This window comes from Triturus cristatus, chromosome 2_2 (assembly GCF_964204655.1).
Source record: "Triturus cristatus chromosome 2_2, aTriCri1.1, whole genome shotgun sequence".
Classification (NCBI taxonomy): Eukaryota; Metazoa; Chordata; class Amphibia; order Caudata; family Salamandridae; genus Triturus; species Triturus cristatus.
The window spans coordinates 307,328,116-307,351,935 of record NC_140582.1 but is presented as its reverse complement, the minus strand read 5'-3'; the positions used below and the strand labels follow the sequence as shown (position 1 = coordinate 307,351,935).

Here is a 23,820-nt window from a genome sequence, read left to right as displayed (position 1 = left end):
TGACCACCACTTTATAAGCCTCCCATAGGGAGACGGCCGATGACACCGACCCCACGTTATCAGTAAAGCAGTGATCAGTAGACTTGACCAGCTCCGCCCGGATCTTAGGGTTACGAAGATACCAGGTGTTAATGGGTACCACTCTCCCCTCTGCCCCAGGGACAACCCTCAGCTGCAACCATACAGGGGAATGGTCAGAAATACCTCGGGCTAAGTGACGCACCTCCCCAATCATCCCAGCTTGGATCGCCAGCATAAGCATGTAGTCAAGTCTCGAGAGACTCCCATGGGCCCCCGAATGAAAGGTATATTGCGCCTGTCCCAGGTGCATCAATCTCCAGCAATCTACAAGTCCCAAAGTGTCCAAAAAACCACCCAACCAGGTCTGAGCCCTAGGGAGATCCCTGGGGGGGTGACGGTCCTCCAACCCGGAGACAACGGCGTTAAAATCACCACCCAACACCAGAACCCCCCCCCGGGAGACCCAGGACCAAACGCCCCAAATCAGCAAATGTAGCCGTCTGTAACCCCGGAGGTACATACACAGCCACGAGCGACACAGTCCTGCCCTCCCATCTCCCCACCAGTGCCACATATCGCCCCCTATCATCGTGAAGCACCTCGTCCACTTCCAATGGGAGAGAGGACCTAACCAGAATGCCCACTCCCCTAGAGCCAGAAGTGAAACCAGAGTGAGCGGCGAGGCGATATCCCCTCCTATTTAGGGCCTGGAAGGAGTTCCCAATCAAATGTGTCTCCTGCAGGAAAACAATGTCGGGCAAGGACCGCTTCAAGAACTGCAACACCACCCCGCGCTTGATCCTGTCCCCCAGTCCATTCACATTCCACGAAAGGATTCTCAATCCCCTACCCCCCATCCCACTCCCGCACATGATACCCACATCCCGGAGAGCACAACCCGGAGAAGTCAGCAGTAAACTTCACATTGCCTTGCAAAACAAAAAAACAACCATCCCCAACAACCCCCCTCCCCCGCAATCCCAGAACCACAACTCCCCCCTCCCTGCACCCCTGCTTGAGCCCAAACAGCCCCCCCAACTTGCAGTGTGCCTGTCGCCCTAACATATATCACAAAAAGAACCCCAGAAGGAGGAAAAGACCCCAATAAGCTCCCCACAACCCCCAGGCATTTGATGGGCATGATGTGCCAGATTAGAGTGCAATTGAGCCAAGGTACAAAACCTCACCAGTCTAGTCCATCGCCAGGAACCAAGTTCTAGTCCTGTTCCACCACATCCCGTCCGTTCTCCGCCGTCCGACTGTCTCGATCCTGTCCCCGCGGCAGGGCATCCAACCAGTCTCCAACCGCCTCCGGCCGGTCAAAAAAGTGGGACCGACCCTGGAACTCAACCCGCAACCTCGCCGGGAATAACACCGCATATTTCAGCTCCATGTCCCTCAAGCGATGTTTGACCCCCAGGAATCCCAGCCGCTGTTTCTGGACCGCTTGCGTGAAGTCCGGATAAAAGCTGACATTGGAGTTCTCAAACTTCAGTGGCCCTGCCACCCTCGATGCCTGAAGGATAGCGTCTCTATCCCGAAAGTTAAAAAGTCGGGCAATTATAGGCCGCAGGGGAGCACCCACCTTGGGCGCACCACCCGGAATCCTGTGCGCCCGCTCCACCGCAAAGAACTTGCTTAATCCCTTGGGCGCGAGACGATTGACCACCAGATCCTCCACAAAAAGATCAACAGCAGATTCCTCCGACCTTTCCGGCACTCCGATGATACGAACGTTATTCCGTCTAGCCCTGCTTTCAGAGTCCTCAAGTCGACGATCCGTCTGGTCACTGGCGAGCCGCAACCTACGGACCTCCGTCTGCAGGGCGGCCACATCCACAGTTAGGCTCGACGCCGCTTGAGACAAGGAGTCGACCCGATCGTTGGTTTTGGACAGATCTGCCCTGACCAGATTCACATCAATCAGGACCGCGTCCAATTTATGTGCCAGGGTGTCAAACCGCTGATCCACAGCAGCCTTCATCTCCTCAATGGCGCCCATAACGTCCTGCAGGGTCAATTCTGACGATGGGCCCGAAACCTCTTTAGACCTCTCAGGCGATTTATGCAAGCCACTGGGGGATCTCTTTAGCTGCGCATAGCGATCCATGTTGTTGGTCTGTGCGTAGGATCCCCTCCGAGTTGACTTGAGTTTCGACTTGTCTCCCTCTAGTCTCGCCGCCATCGTCCGGAGGCCACCAAGGTTGGCACCCGCCAGCGCCAGGGACAGGGACCAGTTGGCTAATTCAGTCGAACACTCAATTGCAGGCAGGAAGTCCGTGTATAGCCCGAAAATCAGGCCAGATACTCCGCCGTCCGCTCTCCTCTGAAACACCGAGGTCCCTCAGTCGATCTCAAAAAACAGACCCGAAAACGAAAGTGAAAGTGCGGGGCACGCGGCAAGTCAAGCCCAGCATGCCGCTGTTGTTCACTTCGCACCCGGGCACCTCACCAACTCGAGATCGGGATCTAAGCACTAGCAGGCCGCAATCTTCAGAGGGCAACCATTCGGGTTCCCGGTGTCCGATCTGAATTTGGAAAACGGGTGGCACCTCAGCACGAATGCATCAGCAAAAGCCCATCAAATTTACCAGGATTTAGTCAGGATAGACGTGGGAGGTTGCGGAGGCCCTCGAGAGCCGTAAGCCTATGCGGCCATCTTGGTTGCACGCTAGGCTCCTCCCTCAAATATAATCTTGCTTAGAGAAATGGGTTTAGGCAAGCCCACTTGAGTTAGTCATAGGACAGTATCATTCACATATTAGTTCAGCCCTTCAGAACAGCATACATATAGCTTTTGCCAGCTTACTCTAGGTTACTCTGCATCCAGAGTAGTCGGACCTCAGGAGATATTTCCTTTAGTTAATGCCCCAGCAGCTCACCTGCAATTGCAGACTAGTGCTAATTGAAGAATGAGAGTACCAGCAGCTCGACAGCTATTACTACTGAACCACAACTTTCTTAAGCAGAGCACCAGGCATCACTCCTGCAAGCTTCAAAACCATGCCATCCTGAAATACTATTCTATATACTGTGTCAGTTTTACTGTTCCAAGATGGCAGACCAGTGCAAAGTTTTACTTTTTACTTTTTTTTATTGAAGCACATTTAGCTGGCATATTTCTTCCTTCCTTTCTTACTCCTTCCCTCCCTTCACAAAGGAAAACACCTTGTTTTTTAGAAGTGGGACCTTTCTCTGATGTCAAGACTCTTCCCAACACATGTCCACGGAGATCAAACTCATCAGTCTGCAGTGCTGGTCCAAGTGTGGCTGATGGGAGATTAGATAACCTCAGTGGACATTCAGTTTTCAATGTAGCTTACTTCAAGAGATTTGAATTACACTAGTGGACTGATACTCAACCTATGCCACCTGGGCCATCAGCTGTACAACCTCTGCTCCTTCCTAGTGAACAGTGAATCTCTGTGTGAGCAGTATGCTTGTTTAAATGCAGGATAGCTACCATGTTTTGAAGGCAAGATTTACATTGTCCTTTGTGCATGTGAGGGCAGAAGTGTGAGTGTGGGGTGCCAACATATGTCTTTGTGTGCATGCGCTTTCCATGGGTCAAAGCTATTAGCTTTGGTAATGCTTTAAGGTTATGGCTTTGACTTGCAGAAATGCAGTTCAGGGACTAGAAATGCAGTAGTCTGTGCGTGAGAATGGTAGTGAGTTATGATATGGCAGCTGCAGACTCTGTAAAAGGAGATTGAGGAGTGTCGGGGCAGCTGACGGGCTGAAATGTAACCCTGTTGCGGGGGAAAGTTACTTTGCTTTCACTAGGGCCTCTTGGCAATCTAGCTAAGCCACTGACTATTTGTTTTATATAATAAACCAAAGTTGGGTGGGCAGCATTGTCCTTCATTCTACCTTAGAAACGTAAAATACATAGGAAGCTGTGTGCTAAGGTTGCATGGGAGCTCAAGCAGCGATGTGCAATTTGTGTCATACCTGTGAGTTTTTATAATGGTATTTGCATTGACGCTATACTTAACACCATGCAAGCGCCTATGCAAAACTTTAGCAAATAAACTCCATAAAGTCTTCATCAGAGGATTATTATAAATAACTCAAACACTGGTTGTGAATATGTCAGTAGACACAACCTGTATTGAAAGATTATGCTGTTGTGCCTGGAAACCGTCTGAACTGAACACAACCTTTATCAGTTACCAAATATTAATGGGTCCTAGAGGGGGAACAAAAATTGGCGCAATTTCATAGAGTGGAGGTAGAGGAGATCGCTGTAGCATTTTCTGGGCACAATGTCTCCTACTTACTTTTGCAAACAAAACATTTCCACTTCTTTTGGTCAATGGACCACGATGTGTGCTAAGAGGGGTTGGATATAAAGAGTTTCAACAGTCATCCAATGAGGACGAGGAATTGGGTGACTGCATTACAAAATTGAAATCAAACTCGTGTAAATTACTAATAACACAGTGCTATGCAGATATAGGATTAATACCGCAGGCACATATCTCCTGAAGAAACATAGGCGAGACAAAATGATATACACTAAGAGTTCAGATAAAGCAATACAAAACAGTAGCATTAGTATTTAATGTGCTGTAACTTCTTTAATTCGATCCTCTTTAGTCATCTAATAAAATTCAACTTTGAGAATGCTCATTCACTGTAAATAGGAAATTCATGAAAACTGAGCGAATTTAGTACATTTAGTTTTTCACATTTTTAAAGCAATTAGGGCATTCTCACAAATAAACCAATCTAACAGAGAAAGAATCAGTACCCAAAGCTCACAAATTCAGGAAAGAAGGTGACATTTCCAGTTCTACTAGTCTCAGAATGAAGAGACCACTAAGCACGTGTAGCCCATTCGCTAATTAGGAAAGGAAGCCAGGTGCGTCTGTATCAAAGTTCTGCAAATCTCTTTAATCGGTTCATAAATAGAACTGCAGCCGTCTATCATCACCATCCGCTGCGTAAAAGCAAAAGAGTCTCCAAGAGCAACGAAACTCTCCACCGAATTCTCAAAAACGTATTGATCAGGCCATGTTATATTCTTAGCATTTCCGGGGATGACGCCTCCTGGTGTCACCTCATCTGATCAGACCACTCAGTTCATTGGTCAGTTCATACTGGAATGTGGACCAGGTGACATAAAGAAGACACTGCGGGGCAGATTTATGTTGCACTTGCGCCACTTTTGCGCCGCCGTTGCATCACTTTTGTGACGCATCAGCGGCGCAAATCCTGCGCCATGGTGCGGGGTATTTACAACGTGACGCATCTGGGAGATGCGTCACGTTGTAAAGCCCTGCGCCACATGTAGGCGTTCCAGGGCAGGTGGGGGCGTTCCGGCGCAGGAACGCCTCCTAAAAGTGGCTGAGTGAAATCTACAAGATTTCACTCAGTCACTTTTAGGCCCATGCTGCGTCAAAACCCTGCGCCTGCTTGAAGCAGGCGTAAGGATTGACGCAGCATTGTAAAGATAGGGCCCCCCAGATCATTGCTGGAGCTGCGTCGCACTTGCGACGCAACTCCAGCAATGCGCCACTTTTTGGCACAGATGCGTCACGCATCTGTGCCGTTTTTGCCCCATGGTGCGCCACATTATAAATGCGGCGCATCCATGGTGGCGCAGCAGTGGCGCATAATAACTGGCGCATCCCTGCTGATATGCAGGGATGCGCCAGTCGTCATAAATCTGCCCCAAAATGCAGAGAAAATAGCTGGACCTGTTACGTAGTCCTTAAGTTATCCGGCATATGAAACGTTAAACAATGCCCCTTTAGCAAGAGTACGTTGAAAAGTTCAAAATGGCTATTTCCCAGGCAAGTGTCATATAAATGGTAACATAATTGTAGCAAAATCATTATACCATACATCGGGACTCAGGAGGGAATACAACGTGTAACATATAGATTGTTACATCGAGTGATTCTCTCATGTTCAGTAAGCTTAACGAAGCAGAAAACTCCATGAATGCAGTTTAGCCTGTGTTAATTTAGGCTAATATAAAGCAGTGATATATACAAGTATCTCCATTATATTTTTATGGAAACAAGAAGTTCAGTTTTCAATATTAATTTCTGATGCACTTAGGAACATTAATATGATCAAAATTAAGTCAAGTAGAAATAAGGTACTACTGCATTTGTAAGTACCAACATGTGAACGCATTTTAAAGTGTATCTTAAATGTTCTCGTTTCTAGCATTACTAATACATGTCTGAAGAACATTTCCTGAAAGTTTCGTAAATGCATCTTTTAGTACAAAGGAGTGGCACCTATTTTTCTCTTGTCATTTTTGGTGCACATGTAATCACCTGCAAAGTTTAAAATGATAAAATTCACTATCAAAATCATGATTAATTATACTATTTCATGCATCTCATTAGTTACTCTTAATTTTTATATGAAATTAACAAAACAAAATTATTTTTCCTTAGTAAATCACAACCTATGTTATTTATACGTATGATAACATCTAAACTACTCTTTTTCTGCATGCTTTTTTTTATAATGGAGTAGCTAAAATTCTTTTCTTTTCATCATATTTTCTCTATTTTTGCTCAAAAAGTGTCATGTCCAGTGTTCACTCCTCTTTTAAAGTATAAATGAAATGTCTGCTCTATCAAGATGTTCATTATCCTTTCATGTTAGGTTAGACTAAAACGGGGGCAATCTTAAAGTAATGTGGCATATTAATTATTAAATAATCGAGTATTTATAGAGCGCTAACTACTCAACCCTAAGGGCCTCAAGGCACTGGGGCCATCAGGGTCATTAAGTGAGCTGAGCTGTCACACCAGCGCCGGGGATCGAGCCGTGAGCCCTGAGCTCCGAGTCAGCTGCCGTAGCCGCTGCGCCACACCTCTCCATTTTTGGTGAAAGAAAAACAGATTGAAAGGGTAGCAAGGTCATTTCTCAACTTAGACTTTTTTTAGGCGACTCCAGGGAGCTATAGTTGACAGGGTGACAGCGTAACCCTTTTTGTCGGATTCTGTTATACCTTTATATGCAGCGCAAGTTGCAAAGATAGTCACAGAAATGCAAGTAATTGTTTAATCCAATCTTGCCACCTTGTGGACACTTTGTGATATTTCATTTATGAACAATAAACCATGATTCGTACTATGTCATTTTATTGTTTTTGTATCACATATGACTAGCAATGTAGCTCTTCTTTTCAGGTAAATTTATTCAGGAATTTTTGAGCGAGAGTGTTTTTATTAGAAGCATTACCCTAGGAATCAAGCAAGAAAGAAAGAAAACTAAACTACTCTGTGTGCCTGAAGGAAAGCGAGATCAAAGTGGGTGTATTAAATGTCATGTGGTTTAGAACGGAAGTGTGTTCATCGTGTTTATGGGTTTTAAACAATGCCCATCACTCGCTCATGAAGAACTAGAATACAGAAAATACAACTTGTGTTCATCCTGCCTGTTCCTTCATTCAATATGGTTTCCTTTCTGCTCCGTGGCTAAAATGACAACTCGCTCTCTTCACTTAATCAGCGTTTCATCTTAGGCACATTATATAATACATGGAAACCCACGATATCTGTGTAATGTCCTGTGCATAACTTTCTCATTATATTATAGTATAGTTGAAAATTAGATAATTACATTAATGCTCCATTGTACTGAGGGGCTTATTTACAAGCCTCTTGCGTCACTTTTAACATGGGGAAAAAGTGACGTACCGGTGGCGCAAGGGGCTTGTAAATCTGCCCCTGAGTTTTTTACAATAGAGTTGTAATGTCACAATGCCTGCTGTCAGAGCCAGAAGACTGTGTAATACAGCTCAACGAGCAGATCAGCTACTGTCTTTTTGGCAATGAAAGAGATAAGCAAGTTCCTGGCTCTTTAAAAGTATTTTCCTGTGTACATCACTATTAGCTGGTAAGGGACTGCTTATGCCAATTTGTCTATTTATATTACTGCCGGAGAGCATTACAAGGTAGTTGTAAGCCGGCAGCATGTTACCACACACTCTGGACAACAGCTGGTTTTGAAAGTTACATGCTTAAATACTTAAATACTTAGGGGCAGATTTATAAGCCCTGTGCGTCACTTTTGCGCCGCCGTTGCATCACTTTTGTGACGCAGCGGCGGTGCAAAGCCAGCGCCATGCCGCGGCAGATTTACAACGTGACGCATCTAGGGAGATGCGTCACGTTGTAAAGCTTGCGCCACATGTGGGCGTACCTTCACAGGGGGGGGCGTTCCGGCGCAGGAACGCCTCCGAAAAGTGGCTGAGTGAAATCTACAAGATTTCACTCAGTCACTTTTCCGGCCATGCTGCGTCAAATCCCTGCGCCTGCTTGAAGCAGGCGTAAGGATTGACGCAGCATTGTACCGATAGGGCACCCCGAGCCTTGCTGGAGCTGCGTCGCGCTTGCGACGCAACTCCAGTAATGCGCCGCCCTTCCGCCATCAGATGCGTCACGCATCTGTTTATCCTTGCGCCACGATGCGCTGCATTATAAATGCGGCGCATCTATTGTGGCGCAAGGGTAAACTTGCGTGACGCATCTTCACTGGCGCATCCATGCTGATTTGCAGGGATGCGCCAGGGAACATAAATCTGCCCCTTAAAATATATTTTGCAATCAATTGCAGGGTGCGTTTTCACAGCATATATTCTACGTGTGTGTGTGTGTGTGTGAATAAGCCTAGTAGATCTGAGTTCTTAAATCTTATCTTCAATTATAATTTTACAGCACAAGAAATTACTTTATTGCTACAAAGCTGCATGTGAATTAGATTGCCTCAACACGACTTTATGTATGTGTCATTGCCCTTGTGTGATGCATCTGGTTTATTTGTGTGTCTATACCCCCTTTTAACGCAGCTGGGTGCTTTATATTAATGGCAAGGAGAGGATAACAGATTGTCCTCCAGTGAACGATGGAAAGTGGCATCACATTGCAGTGACGTGGACCAGCACGGATGGCTCTTGGAGTGTATACATTGATGGGAAGCTATCAGATGGAGGAAAGGGCTTATCTGAAGGACTTGATATTCCTGGTACAGTTTATTTTTTATATTTTTTTTTAACTTAGCCTTTCTTAGGGCATTAATTACTTTTTTAGATGTTCAGTTCTGCTGCAGGAAGTCATTCAGTCATCCTGTGTGAGTCACTGTTTCACTTATCGATATATTCAATATAGTGAGAGTTAGGCAAACTTGTCTTTTCCACTTATTGCAGTGCATGCGATCTGCTAATTATGCACTCCACATGGTAACTGTTGGCGGTGTGCTACCCCCAGCATACCCAGCTAATGTTTGTGATGCAGAATTTGGCGGTTTGGCCTCATTATTCAGAGCAGCGAAATCAGAGGTTGGGGCCAAAAGGGCCTGCAGATCACCGCCATGCACAGTGTTGGAATCAATGATGCAATTTCAGATGTAATAAGTGATGTTATTAATGATATAAAAGAATATGTCATGAGTGGTGTAATATGTAAGGTCATAAGCATATGTCAGGGTATTGCGAGGGTACGAGTTGTCGTTGTTCAGTTATCTATAACTGGTGATTTTCAGTGGTTTTAGGAGTTTAAAATGTTACATTTGAACTTACATTTTCACCTTAACTGACATTTTCACCTAACAATAATGTCACTTTAACGTTTGTTTGTTTTTTTCAATTATTTGTGAGGTTAATTTAATGTGAATTCAAATAGTTTTACTATACCTAACTAGAAAACTTAGATTTTTTTAAATAAATAGCTACATTTTAAGTTAAAATAATATTTTGCAATTCCAACCACCTTCACCCAACCATGCATGCAAGGCAAGACCCTGTGTCCAATCCCCTATCGGTGGCGGACCCTCGCCCTTCTGCACACAGCCTTCGGTTCTGCTCGGCTTAGTAATGGCCACAGGGCCTGGCTTGCAGCAAGACACGGTGTCCAACCCCCTATGGATGGAGGTCCCATGCTGTGCATTCACATGTGTGTGTTTGGGGGGTGTTGAATGTGTGGGTGTAGTTGTGTGTGTCTAGGTGTTAGGTGTATTGTGTGTGTGGTTTACAGACAGTCCCATAGACACCCACCCCAAAAGTTTTTTCTTTTTGCAGTACCGATGTACCTCTGTGAAAATACACTGGACCATGTTGAGTGGTATGGCAGTACTGCGCTCCACAAAAAAATAATTATTTTCAATTCAACCCCAAATAGATCCCTATGCAATCTCTCCACAGTACCGTTACCCTGCCCATTTAAGCTTTATTTTGATCTATTTTAGGACATGGGGACCGAGTTCCCAAGTCCTAAAAGGGTGGCTGCAACATTTCTCTTCATGTTTGGGCCAGCAAATCAGACCACATGTTTTGACCTCATGGAACCCCGTTGTACTGCGTACGTACTGCAGTCTGAAATATCTATACATTTTTCTTCTTAATTTCACAAAAACTAGTGAAGGGATTTAAACCATGTGACAAAAAGAACACTTTCTGGGTAAAGATCTAGCTTTCTACTAAATGTGGTGGAATTCTGATCAGTCGTTTTGGCTGTAGCACTCTTTAGAATTCCTATGAGAAATTGCACTAGAAAAACGTTTTTTGTTACCCTCTTTTTCTCGACCCCCCCCCCCCCCCACACACACACACACTTGATGGATCACCCTGAAGCTTTCCAGAGAGGAGCTGAGGTAAACGGACCTTTTTGGAGGAAAGTTCCTTATAATTCATCAAATAACGTCAAAGTTATTAGCAAAACAAAAATCTATTCTTATGGAAACCCGTTTCTAACAATAACTACTTAGTGGAGACCACCATTGTTTAATATAAATAGATAGATAGATAGATAGATAGATAGATAGATAGATAGATAGATAGATAGATAGATAGATAGATAGATAGATAGATAGATAGATAGATAGATAGATAGATAGATAGATAATTTCATTGATAAAACACACCCGCACAGAGTAATATAACAAATTGAGTCTTTGAAATTAATGTAATGACTTCAGCTAATTATACAAAAAACAGAATTGTTAAAACTTCTCCTAAACTGCAGACAGGCCACAGCTAAGGCATTACAGAGTTGGGGAGCATGGGCCTTGAGCCTCCTATCTCTCCTGCTCCGGCATCTACACTCAAGAAATTGCAGCTGGAGTTGATCAGATAGGAGTGATGTCCATGCAATTATACTTAAAGGACAATGAGCTACTAAAAAAAGCATGCCTTGCCAATGAGTATCTTTTATTAAAAAGAAAGTGTTTTCAAAATGTTTTCATTTGACCACTTCCTTGTTTTCATGCCTTCATGACATTTTAAGACATCCTTTATTTAAAGAGATGTGGTTGGTGCTGTGTTGGTGTATGTGGTCTGTTATTCTCTCACTGGTCCAGTATCTGACAGTGCATCTCCTGCTAAAGTCTCTTGAATGTCCATTTGTTTTTTGATAACTTGCTGCTGAATGATCTTAATTTAAGCTGTCTCCTGTATGTGCAGGTGGTGGTGCTTTGGTTCTTGCACAGGAGCAGGACCAGAGAGGCGAAGGTTTTAATCCAGCAGAATCCTTTGTGGGTTCCATCAGCCAGGTTAATATCTGGGACCATGTCTTGTCATCAGAGGAGGTGAGCAATACATGTACGGTGAAAGCTCGTGTGACAAGCTACTGCTGGCATTAATAATAATTGTGCATACTCATAAAGGGCCTAATGTGCTGAAATGCACAGCTCAGGTGTCTGCAATTACCACTACTTGACAACATACGCTTACCATGTTACATTAAGTTACACTAACATAAATTTTTTATAGCGCCGTATTGCTAGTAGAATGGCCTCGCAGAGATATCAGTTAAGGGTACATTCCCACCCTGTCAAAGGCCAGAATCTATTTTCTATTTGAGTGGTGTCATCAATAGTTCTCTTGCAACATTTATGTTTTTGGGCTTAGAATGATAAAGTTACCATACATCTGTGTCAGAGCACTGCCACAATTCTCAAAATGCAAAAGAAACAATTGATGGACGGAATGCTGGACAATGCAAACATTCACCCCCAGTCACAATGGCATTCTTCCACGACCATCTCAGTAGGCAGAAGACTACAGGGCTGATTTTAGGTCCCGATCGAATGAGAAATCATCGACTATCCAGCCTGACAAGGGGACACACACCTGATGTACAGAATTTACCCCCGCCAAACGCTCACGTGGATGTACACATGTTTTACACTTGATGCAACGCTGCAGCTTTTAGCTCCCAGTTTTTTGCTTCTTTTTTCTGTCTCATTATGAGGCAAGAAGCGATTGTAGAGGACGTTCTTTAACTGACATTGCAAATTGACCAAAACTCACTGTTTTATTCTATGTAATGTGCAGCTTTATTAGAAATGCATTCATTATGGCTATGTCCATAATGCGATCAATTAACATGCTTAGCATTGCATTGGTTATCTTAGGTCTTATGTTAGCTGATGCTTAAGATGGAATCCAAGAGTAAAAAGTAAAAAATGTTTGATGAAGTACAAGCAGAGCTGTAAGCAGCCTCGATCATGTTCTACTGTGCAGTGGCGGCTGGTGACACTTGAAAGTGGTGCGCTGTAAAAGTTGGGTATGACTTTTATGTAGCAAGCGAAGTGAGCATTCTTAATGGTCAAACGTGAATTCGTGTCACATACCTTCTAACTGTAAACCAAGAACGAGTACAACTATAATATGTCACAGAAAATCATTTGTTTAGGGCCATTTAAATTAGGCCTGGGCAAAAATTTCGTTCCGTTCGCGGAAATTGCGATAATTTGACATTTTTGCGTTCCGCGGAGAGCGCGAAAATGTCAAAAATTCCGGTTTCCGCAGCTTGGCGATAATTTGTTTCTTGCTCGCGCTGTAAAATGATACATTCTCGCGCGCGCGCGATCGCCTTACCTGAATCCCTGCGTTCGCCGACAAGTTTTCTTGATCCGGTCGCGTTCTCCATGAGATGTTGTATTGTTTTTAGCCATTTGCGCTGTCTCGCGACAGTTCGCGCCCGCAGTGACGTCATGCGTCGCGCGATCACGTCTTTCTTCTCGCGATCATGCACCGCGAGAACAACTCAAAACAAGATGGCCGCGCCCGCAAGCAACCACATGGGTAAGTTGGCGACCCGCAACCATGCAGAAAATCTCGCGAACATGCCGGAAAAAAACTTCCGCATCTTTGCGATATTTCTGCTTGTTTGCGATAATTTTAAACATTCTCGCGATAATTTGCGAAGGTTAATTCCGCAAATTCCGCCCACCCCTAATTTAAATCCCTTGCAAAGCAAAATGTGTAGTTCAGGTATGGATTGCTGCAGTTCCTTTTCATGGCACACAAACTGTACAATTAAGGTTGGGTGCTGGGGCCAAGAAAAATAAACATAGCAGTAAATGTATTCTGCAAATTTATTAGGGTTGAGGTAACAGGTTATCAATGCACGGCAAGGGATGCAGATTCTAAAGAGAAGACCAATGTTCCTCCGTTTACAAGAGGTATACCATTGGATGTAAACTAAAACATGAGCACTTACCTCGGGCACAGCAGTCATTAGAACAGCAGACCATCTTTTTCTAAAACGTTTGCCAGAGTTTTTTAATTCCATCTCTCAGCCTGGCCTTATCCACCGGAAGTCTGTTCCATTCTGCTTTGCTTCATCGTTGACACTGAGGGGGAGATTCTGAGGAATATTTGCTGTGATGTGCATAATATCACACTAAAGATACCCTTCTGGGTGAACGTGAGCTTTACACATAATTATGTTTCTACCCACTAATAACCGTCCTGCTCCAGAAATTTTCTTTTTACTAAAGCAGCCTCCTAGAGCCCCCATACAGCTATACTCCTTTCTTTTCCTCGTTCCTCTACTTCACCTTTACACGTTCTCTGTGGATTTTTGGTACATTCTGCATACAGCCGTTTCTAGTATTGATTTGCTCATTCTTCATGCTACAGCTCTGCCTTCTGTGACATATTGGTTCAAACTGCTCTGAACTGCTCTGAACACTGTTTCTGGGGTGATTTTTTTTAAATTCCTTAATTTGAAGCGGGAGTAATCTCGAGGCTTGTGTGCTTTGAGCAATGAAGTGAAAGGTGACCTTCGAGTGGCACATTTTCATATCTCACCGGCCTGGTGCGTTCGGTTTATATGTCACCAGTCTGGTGGATTAATGTCTATCTCTTGACTGTTGGTAGGTGCCAAAGTGGCCAGGTGACTTAACCGCTCACTGCTGACGTCTGTAAAGTCCATATTCAATAATGAGTGAGGCAAATAGCCTTTTATCATTCAGCGCTCTATAAACGGACTATCTTTAGATTTGGTGGTAGCGATAGCTGTTATGTACAGTGCTTAGAAATAGAAGTGCAGTAGGTAAAGTCTGCACTTTTTACTGATCTTCCAGCAGATAATCAAGTGATCCTTACATTGCGCTCAAAATTATATGTGAGATAAGTCTATTGCGATTAGGGTGGCTTTGGCAATAGGACTGTGCTCATTGAGAAACTCAGGAAAATAAGTTTCAGAAAGTCCAGTCCAGTCCTTTCACTGCCCAAGACAAAAGCAGCCACTGCAGACCAATACAGCAAAGTGGTAATTCCTCCTGACAGCTTCTACAGTCCAAAAGAGTTGTAAAGTTCTGGGGTCAGGGGCCCAATAGTTATACTATTTTTCCCTTTGAAGTTTTAGTCATCAAGTCCCTCTTGCTCAGTAGAAACCAGTTCTGTCCTCTCTAGCCCAGCTTTACTACAGGAGGTGGAGACAGCATGGTACAGAGCAGACACAGCCCATTCTAGAGCTAGAACTTCTCTCACAACTCTCAATACAGAAAGGTCTATTTAGCCTGGTTATGAGTCACCCTGGAAAGGCAGGACACACCTAATCACCCCCCCGTGACTGTCAAGTGTGAATGCACATGCCCAGCTCCTGTCACTCCAAACCTAGACAGTGAATATACAAACAGACAGAGGCACACAGGAAGGTTAAACAAGAAAATGACCACTTTCTAAAAGTGGCATTTTCAAACACACAATTTGAAGACCACCTTTTTCTAAAATATGTGTTTTTAAATTCTGAGCTCAGGGAACCTAAACTCCATTTCTCCAACTTTTCCCAATTGAAAGTTATACTTGTAAGATATTACACAGCAGCTCCAATGATCTCCTATGGGAAAGACAGCCTTTCAATAGTGGAAATTAAATGCACAGTATTTCACCAGCAGGACATGTAACACACACTACTACATGTCCTGCCTTTCACATACACTGCACCCTGCCCATTGGGCTACCTTGGGCCTACCTTAGAGGTGACTTACATGTATGAAAAGGGAAAGGGCCTGGCAAGTGGGTGCACTTGCCAGGTCGACATGGCAGAAAAAAACTACGCACAGACACTGCAGTGTCTGTTCTGAGACACCTTTAAAAGGCTACTTGTGTGAGTGGCACAATTGGTGCTGCAAACCGACTAATAGCATTTGATTCGCAGGCCCTCGGCACACACAGTGCAATGTACTAGGGACTTACTAGTAAATCAAATATACCAACCATAGAAAACCAATCATAACACAATTTACTGTAGGAGCACTTGCACTTTAGCACTGAAAAGCAGTGATAAACAGCGCTGAGACACTAATCCAGCAAAAACGTCCATGATACCATCAAAAACAGGAGGTCAGAAAGCAAAAAGACAGAGGGAACATGCCAAAAGATGCCAGGTCTAACATGTAGGTACTCGAGTTCTAAAGTTTCTTTGAGAAAAGGAAACTAGGCAACCTAAAAAGCAATATAATTCTTACCTCTGTATATAAATTCAAGGTAAACATAAGTTGTTGCTATAGTTCGCCATTCCTTGCTCTGCAAAATGTTGTATAGTGGTAAAGTAATACATTTCATGCAGCATGAAATGTTATATATTCACGTTCTATGCATATCCTGCCACCTAGTGTTTTATTTGAAAGGTTTGTTTGAAAAAGGTTAGGAGAAAGTTGGAGTTACTCCACCCAAATACATTATTTAAGACTAATTTCCCGAAATGCATCACATCTGCCATTGTAAATACCTCAGGTATACCTCAGACATCACTTGTGATTTCACAAGTGCGTAACTAAAAATAGGAAACAAAATCAGCAGGGTGCGCCAGTGAGATAAAAGCCTGCCTGAGATGTGCGGTGAGATGTGCGGTGATCTGCAGCTGATAACTTTGAACACTTGCAAGGAAGACTAATTTTTATGAAGTCATTAAAATATGCAATGCTGATAGATTTTATTAACAATCCTCACTGCAGAAGTGGGGTTTGAAGCACCACATGAAACATGTCATTATGGATGGCTCGCTGTCATGTAATTCCCTTCATATTAGATGTGGGATGTGAAGTCCTCTGCATTTCACTACCCAGTCAAACATTCAAGTGGCTGATGGTTGTCTGTCATGCTCTGGTGTAGAAAAAGTGATTAGAACACAGAAAGGTACCACAGCTCTACTTCAGAAGGGAACTCAATTGATTAAAAATGAGTGGGGGATTACCTCAACGACTCATGCATAATATATACAATTATAGATTGGTTACTGTGAATATTGTGAAGGTTTTTCATCGATAGGTCAGGAGTGATGATCTACAGAGTACAAAAGCCACCTTCGAGTAAAGTAGACAGCTGTTGTGATAGTTTGATAAATATTTAGTCTGGGATTTCATACATTTCTTTATGATTGTTTTATAATGAAATATTCATCAGAAAACATCGGAATTTGTATAATATGAAATGGAGTAATCCACAAGAAACATCAGAAATCATTTTGAAAAAATGGGTACCCTTAAAAAGTCAAGTGCACAATGACATGCAAAATTCTATGAACCATGTTTGATACACAAACATATAATTCCTCACGGTAATACATTATTTCATTTACTTTACTATAGGATATACTCAGTGTACAGCATATAACGTCAGATACAAATATTCGATTAGAAAAAACAACTATTTTGCTTAACCCCTTCGATGCGAGTGACGGAGCGGTTCCGTCATGCGCGTCGGTTGCGCTGTGCGCCTGACGGAACCGCTCCGTCACGGCCCCGCCCGCACACGGAACCTTCAGCACGGCGCGGTAATTCGCGCCGCGCTGAAGGGGTTAAAAAACTCTTATCTCTGTCAATGTTAATGTTAATGTTATTGATATTTCCAGAGCGCAATGTTACCCTAGGGTGTCCTAAGCGCTGAAATCAAATGTCCTACAGAGGCCTACGCGCGGGGGAGAGTTAATAATTAATTAGACTGGAAAAGCCAAGTCTTCAGGGCCTTCCTGAAATCCAGATGATTTGTTATACATCTAAGATGAAACGGTAGGTCATTCCATGCCTTAGCAGCTCCAACAACAAAACATCTACCTCCCCAGTTGGATTTTTTTACATAGAACACTGATACCTGTTTTGTTTCTGAAGTGCGCAGAGTTCTACTAGGAACATACCACTGGAAATTCAATTTAAGGTGAAGGGGTCCGTATCCTAGGAGGGATTTGTGGACCACACACAGGGCATTGAAACATACGCTTTTTTTCACGGGCAGCCAATGGAGCTTTTTAATCTCAGCTGAGATTGAGGGATGTCTGGGTGTGCTGGTGAGCAGTCTGGCTGCTGCGTTCTGCAGTAGTTGAAGTCTTTTCATAAGCCCTTCCTGGATATTAAGGTAGAGACTATTACAGTAATCCAGTTTGGACATGACTAAGGCAGTAATGACTATTTTTTGGCTATCTTTGGGAAGGAACGGCATAATCTTTTTGCAGGATCTCAATGTATAAGATGTTGCCAAGACCACTGCATTGACCTGATCCTTAAAACAGAGTTTATTGTCAATATAGACTCCTAAGTTCTTTCCTTTCCTTACTGGTGTCGGAAGGGGGCCCATTGTATCCGGCCACCATGCCGGTGCTCAATGCTGACAGTCATCACTATGTAGTTATAGTTCTTGTGACTTTCCTTGAAAAGGCATTTTTTCTTTTGCTTATTGCTTTTGACCTTCTGAACGGATTTGCACCAAAATTGGCAGTCGCTTGGCATAGTCAGTTCAGGTACCAGCATGCCAATTTTCGTACAGATATATGAAAGGGAAAAAGTTTAGGGGCATTCAAAAACTTTTCTTTTTCATTTTATCCTTGTAGGAAGTTTTGCTTGTACCGACAGCACAAACCGCTAAAAGAATTAACTCTGAACCTGGCATGAAAGTAAAACTTTACTCAGAAAGCATGATTTAATTGGTTTGATGTAAATTCGTGGCTTTAAAGACTAACACTTTTATATATTGCTGCATTTAAAATTACAATTCTGAAAATTGGGAATCCTGTCAATTACATTTTCACATTTTTTCTGTGATTTCACTGTCTGATGAAGGGATTTCTTTTTTTCAGTCATCTTGAAATTCTTGAGGCTTTATTTTTAAAAGAAAATGGCTTCTGAAAAAAAAAATCCTCAGCCATGGGGCATCAAGAAAGGTTACTTTGACTAGGGAAGTGTTGTGAGGTAGCACCCTTAGGCATAGATGGGTAGGCCAAAAACAGACAAATCCTGCTGTGCTGGATGAAAGGCTGTGCACAGTGGGGGACTGTGCGCTCATGGCTGGTGGGGCTCTGAGGGTGACCAAAATACAACTACTGCTGTGCACGGCCAAAGTAGTTAGGAGCTTGTTATGAGTTGATTGTTGGGCCTCGCAATAGGCCAGACCCTATGGACATTGCATGCTGGACATGGTCTAAGGTTTTGTGCTGGGGAGTTTGGCTGCTCGTTTTGGGTTTGGCCAGGCCCAATGGCCACCCTGCTGTGAAAGGCCAAAGGCTGTGTCCTGTAGGTGTTGGTCACAGAACCTGAACATGGCCAGGCCCTGTGGCAATCCCAGATGTGCATTTCCACAGCAGGCTCTGGCCGCCCCTCTGCAGGTTGGGTGCACAACTGGTCTGTGCAACACTGGGGGTTGGAAATTAAGTGTGTTATTAAAAAAAACTTTAAACACACTGAAAATAATGTCTCAAACTTGCAAAAGTTCTGAAAATTCACCAAGTGTGGTTAGTAAGGCACACAACACATGCCATAACTCGTGCTCTCTGCCATGCTTAAAACACTATTTTGCCTATGGAACAGAAACAAAAAAAAGAGAAACAGGGTGGGTGTTGTGAGTCGTGGCATGTGTTCTGTCCCTTGAAACCATAACTGGCGATTTCAGTGGTTTTGCGCATTTTGTACAAGAATCACAACTCAGTTTTTAAATGAGGTTCTTTCAGTAAATCTGTTTTATACTACTAAAGCCTTAGGTTATAGATCTCTCTTGCAACTATGTGGCTCATTACAATGTTGGGCTGAAAGCCTCTGCCGGACAGTCGGAATTTGCTCGACCGTGTCGGAGCCCTTCCGACCGACTCGGTTGGTTTCCATTCTGACCGCCCTGTTACGATGTTCGCGGTCGGAATGTAAACCATCTGGTTATTCCGACTTGGTTCTGGCCGACTTGCAGAGTATCAGTGTCTGTCAGGACTGCATCGTACACCCCTATGGACAGCGGTTCCGTCCTCGGGATTACGATGTCTTTTTCCAACAGCCTTTCCACGTCGGCCTGTCCGACACGAAATGGCTGTTGGACAGTGAATTTGGGGGACCCTGGCAGGACCCCCTTCATCCTGCAGCCTCCGGTTGTGGGCCGAGAGTATGCCTAAGGGACCCCCTGTAAAACCCTGCACTGTGGGGCAGGCACAATGGGATGCCCGCCACAGGGTGCAGGGTTTTACACACACACTCCATTTCCCCATAGGAGCCTCTGTTACGGCTGGTTGTTGGGCGGAACACGAGTTCCCATAGGAAACAATGGGAATCTGACCGAACATTGCTCAGTCGCATCGTAATCCGGTGGAGGGAACCGCCGACAGCGAGTCGGTCGGTCCTGATTCCGAGACGGTGTCAAGCGGAGGCTTTCCACCCAACATCGTAATGAGCCCCTATGTGTTTGGTGGACTACAATGATCAATTAAAGTGGAATTATCAGTAGTGTCTTAAACAGGGGTCTCAAACCAGTAGCTTGGGAGCTACTGGTGGTTGGCCAGTACCCTCAAGGTATGTCATTCAGAGAGCCGGTGCATATTACAGAAGCCAGCACTGCTTATCTCAGGACTCTTAGATTATTTGCATGCAAAACGTTTGGCAGGGTCTCATACACGCAAACACACACTGTGTCAGCCCATGAAGGCCGCCACATGATAACCTTTATCAAATCCCATCTAACTAAGTCTCTAGGAGATTGGCCATGTTGTAGTCCCTGCATTATCATTCACACCATGTGCTTGAACAGTGGACCATAAAAGAACAGTGGCAGCAGTAGCCTGACCAGTAATCAGTGCTGACCCACAATATTGTGGAACTGCAGGAGGCAGAGTGAAACTGTGTTAGTTGGGTGCATGATCAGCCCAAGAGCTGAGGAGAGCAGGGTATGATGCAGAGCAGAGAAACTTAAGAGCTTCATCTGAATTAATGTATGTATATGTCAATAATAAACATTAAGCCTCATCTGAATCTATTTATGTATTTGTCCATAATAAACACTGTTGCTTACTGGAAGCTAAGCCGGGTATCAAAGACTGCCATATGTGTATGGAAGCCCCCATTGCAAGTTTTAAAAAAAAAATCTCTGGCACAATTGTGTCAGTTTACTACATAATAGTGGGAATGTCATAATGGTGGTCATCCTTGACTATTTTGGTAATTCCTGGTCTAGTTGTGGAATACTGACACCCATCACTGACATATTGAAAGTGTTACTGGGCTACTTTTAGCCATCCCTAACATAATGGTGGCCCACCTTTGCATGATAATGGCCAGGACTGACACAAGGTGGCCACCTTGGCACTTACGGTGCCCAGCCTTTGCACAATTGTGGACCTGATATAATGGTGTGCATTATTTGCATAATACAGTCATCTTTGGTGCTATGGTGAACATTTATATTGATTGTAGTACCTGGGAATTTGAAGCAGACTGACGGAGGACCATCTGTCCACCTTACGGCAGGAAGTGCAAGTCCTTTTGGCAAAGGGACTATTGAGCATGCCTGAACCATAAGTGGGTCGTGTCTGTTATTTCTGCTACTTTCTGGTGCCAAAGAAGAATGGATGCTTTCATCCTATGTTAGACTTGCTCCCACTGAACGTTTATTTTTTAAAGGACAAAATCAAAATGCTCACTTTGGCCCAACTCTTGTCTGCCCTCGACCCTGGAGACTTGATGATGGTGCTGGATCGGCGCTACTTGGAGTTTGTGGTGGAACAGTAGCATTTTCAGTGCAGTGTGTTCCCCTTTGGTGTCACTAGTGCCCCTCGGGTGTTCATGACAGCAATGGCGGTGGTGGCACCACATCTTTAGAGGTCAGGGGTACCAGTCTTCCTCTGCCATGATGACTGGCTGTTGAAGGCGGGCTCTCCCCTGGCAGTCGCCAACCACCTCTAGACTATGGTAAACCTCCTCTCATATTTATCGTTCACGATCAACGCACCAACATCACACCTGACTTTTGCTTTGTACCTTTCCCTCAGAAAGGAGAGTCCAAGACATTCAGGCAATGATCCCGATCTTTCAGACTCTGTCCTGGATTTCAGTCAGGTCAAATCTGAGGCTGCTGGGACTGATGAATCTTCTGCATTGTGCTGTTCAAGCATTCCAGGTGGCAATGCAGACGCTGCAGTGTAATCTGAAGCCTCAGTGGACCCAATATCAAGGGGACCCCTCCGAATATGTCCAGACAGTGATGACCGATGCATTAATTCTAGGTAGGGGAGGCCACCTGGGAGAGGTGGAAATCAAAGGCCTCTGGTCTCCGGTAGAGTCCTGGCTCCATATCAACCTTCTGGAGCTGAGGGCCATCGCTAAGCATTGAAAGCCTTCCTTCAATTCATCAAGGGGAGGTTGGCATAAGTGCTTAAGGACAACACCACCACCACATGGTGGGATGGGGTCAAAGACCCTGTTCCAGGAGGGTCGGCACTTCTGGAAAAGGCTGGACCATCAAGAAATCTTCCTGGTGGTGAACCACCTGGCAGGATAATTAAATGACAGGGGAGACAAGCTGAGCTGTCAATGCCTAGCAGACCACAAGTGGCAGTTACACCCAGAGTTGGTGCAAGTTCGTTTCAATAAATGGGGAGAACCTTGGCTCGATCTATTCGCCACCACTCAGAACACACAATCTCAACAGTTCTTTGCTTTGGAGTTTCCAAAGCATATCTTGAAAAGAGACATGTTCTGCTCAGGGTGAAACTATGAACTACTGTAAGCCTTCCCAGTTTTCCCACCAATACCTCCTCAGCCCCGAGTCCTGAAGAAGATTAGGACCAACTGGGTCCAAGTCATCCTATTTGCCCCAAATTGCCTTTGGAAAATATGATATACACAGCTCTTGGGCATGAGAATATGTTCTCCAACCAGGCTGCACCTCTGGCAGAACCTGCTGTTGCAGCAACGGGGTAGGGTCCTGTACTATGGCCTTTGCAATCTACACCTTCATCCTTGGAGATTGAGCAGCAACAGCTCAACACCTTTGACCTTGATGTCATCTTGGCAACCAGGCATCTCTCGACGAAACAGTATACCCCTGTGTTATATCTTACTCAGTCTTAGAGGCTGGAATCTGGAATGGATTGTAGAATACTGGGAAGAAGAGATTTCAGCCACTAACATTTGGCCCAGGCTTCTGTGCTACCAGAAGGTTTATGAAGCTGTCTATCCTACAAATACATAAACATACCTTAAAGAATCCTGTTGCGTACAAAGAAGTCCTTTCAGAAGGGAACCCAACATTAGCAACAAGCGGAGGGAGTCCTGTGATACATGTCCTTGTCCTCATCAACTGGCAACCTGGCAATAACTAACATGGCTGGACACCAGGAGCTGCAGAAGATTGGAACAGGAGCCCTCTTCAGCCGCAGTTCTGCCATATTGCTTCATTTTGGTTGGCAAAGCATGGGGAGAGATAGGCGATGCAGAGGGTTCCCCTGCTCTCATTCTACAGAGCCTGCTAACTCTGTATCTGCAGACCAGCAGCAGTGACAGCCATGAGTGGAGGGAGGAGGAAGCCTCAGCTGTTTTCTCTCAACATCATATCATTTCCCTACACAATTCCATGCATCATGAGGGCAGGCAGAGAGAGGGGAGTCTGAGGCTATGGATTATGACATTTTTAATCCATATTGATGTCAGCAGAATTATTCCAGTGTTCACATCCCATTGACAAACCAATATTTTAATTGAATGTAGGCATTGTGGACCTGCATATTTATAGGTCCATAGCATGAATTGACAAAGGGTGTGTTTTACTTTTAAAAATACCATAAACATGCTTTATAAAGAAGGACATGGGATAGAGACTAACAAACAACTGTATGTAAGAACTTCAAAGGTTTGACTGAAAACATTGAATGACTCTATTTCACTATTACATGGAGAAGGTGTTTCACAGTAAAGAGTTGGAAGGTGGAAAGTCCTGAGCTTCAGAAGGCTGTGGCAGTCAACCATGGTGGGCTTGAAGTCGATTTTGATAGACTTAATGTATGTGGCTGTACATAGCCCCCCCAGAAAGTCGATTATAATGGAAGATACTCCGGAAACTGGAACAGTGGAATTTGTGGGGTGTTGGGCACATGGTGTTTTGATACAGTAATTGACATAGGGAAAAGTTCATCATGTACTCACTTACAAATCTTCTGACAGAGGTTTGTTGAGGGGGCCACATTAGTAGCTTGTTCAAGTCCAACAAGTCTTGAATCAGTACAGAGTTGTACCTGTGTACCTGGTCAGCAGATAGACAGTCTAGGGTAATGCTTCTGACTTTGTCAAGCTATTAAA

General features: G+C 44.2%; 1 protein-coding gene across 5 annotated transcripts in view; it reads left to right on the top strand.

Annotated features, from left to right (window-relative positions):
* SVEP1 (sushi, von Willebrand factor type A, EGF and pentraxin domain containing 1) overlaps window positions 1–23,820 on the top strand; it is a 1,063,460-nt gene that overhangs the window by 736,958 nt on the left and 302,682 nt on the right. For all 5 annotated transcript variants that reach the window (XM_085641350.1, XM_085641349.1, XM_085641348.1 and 2 more), the window contains exons 27-28: window positions 8,843–9,018; window positions 11,450–11,574. In XM_085641350.1, coding sequence (XP_085497476.1) covers window positions 8,843–9,018; window positions 11,450–11,574 — 301 coding nt within the window. The remainder of the gene's footprint in view (window positions 1–8,842; window positions 9,019–11,449; window positions 11,575–23,820) is intronic.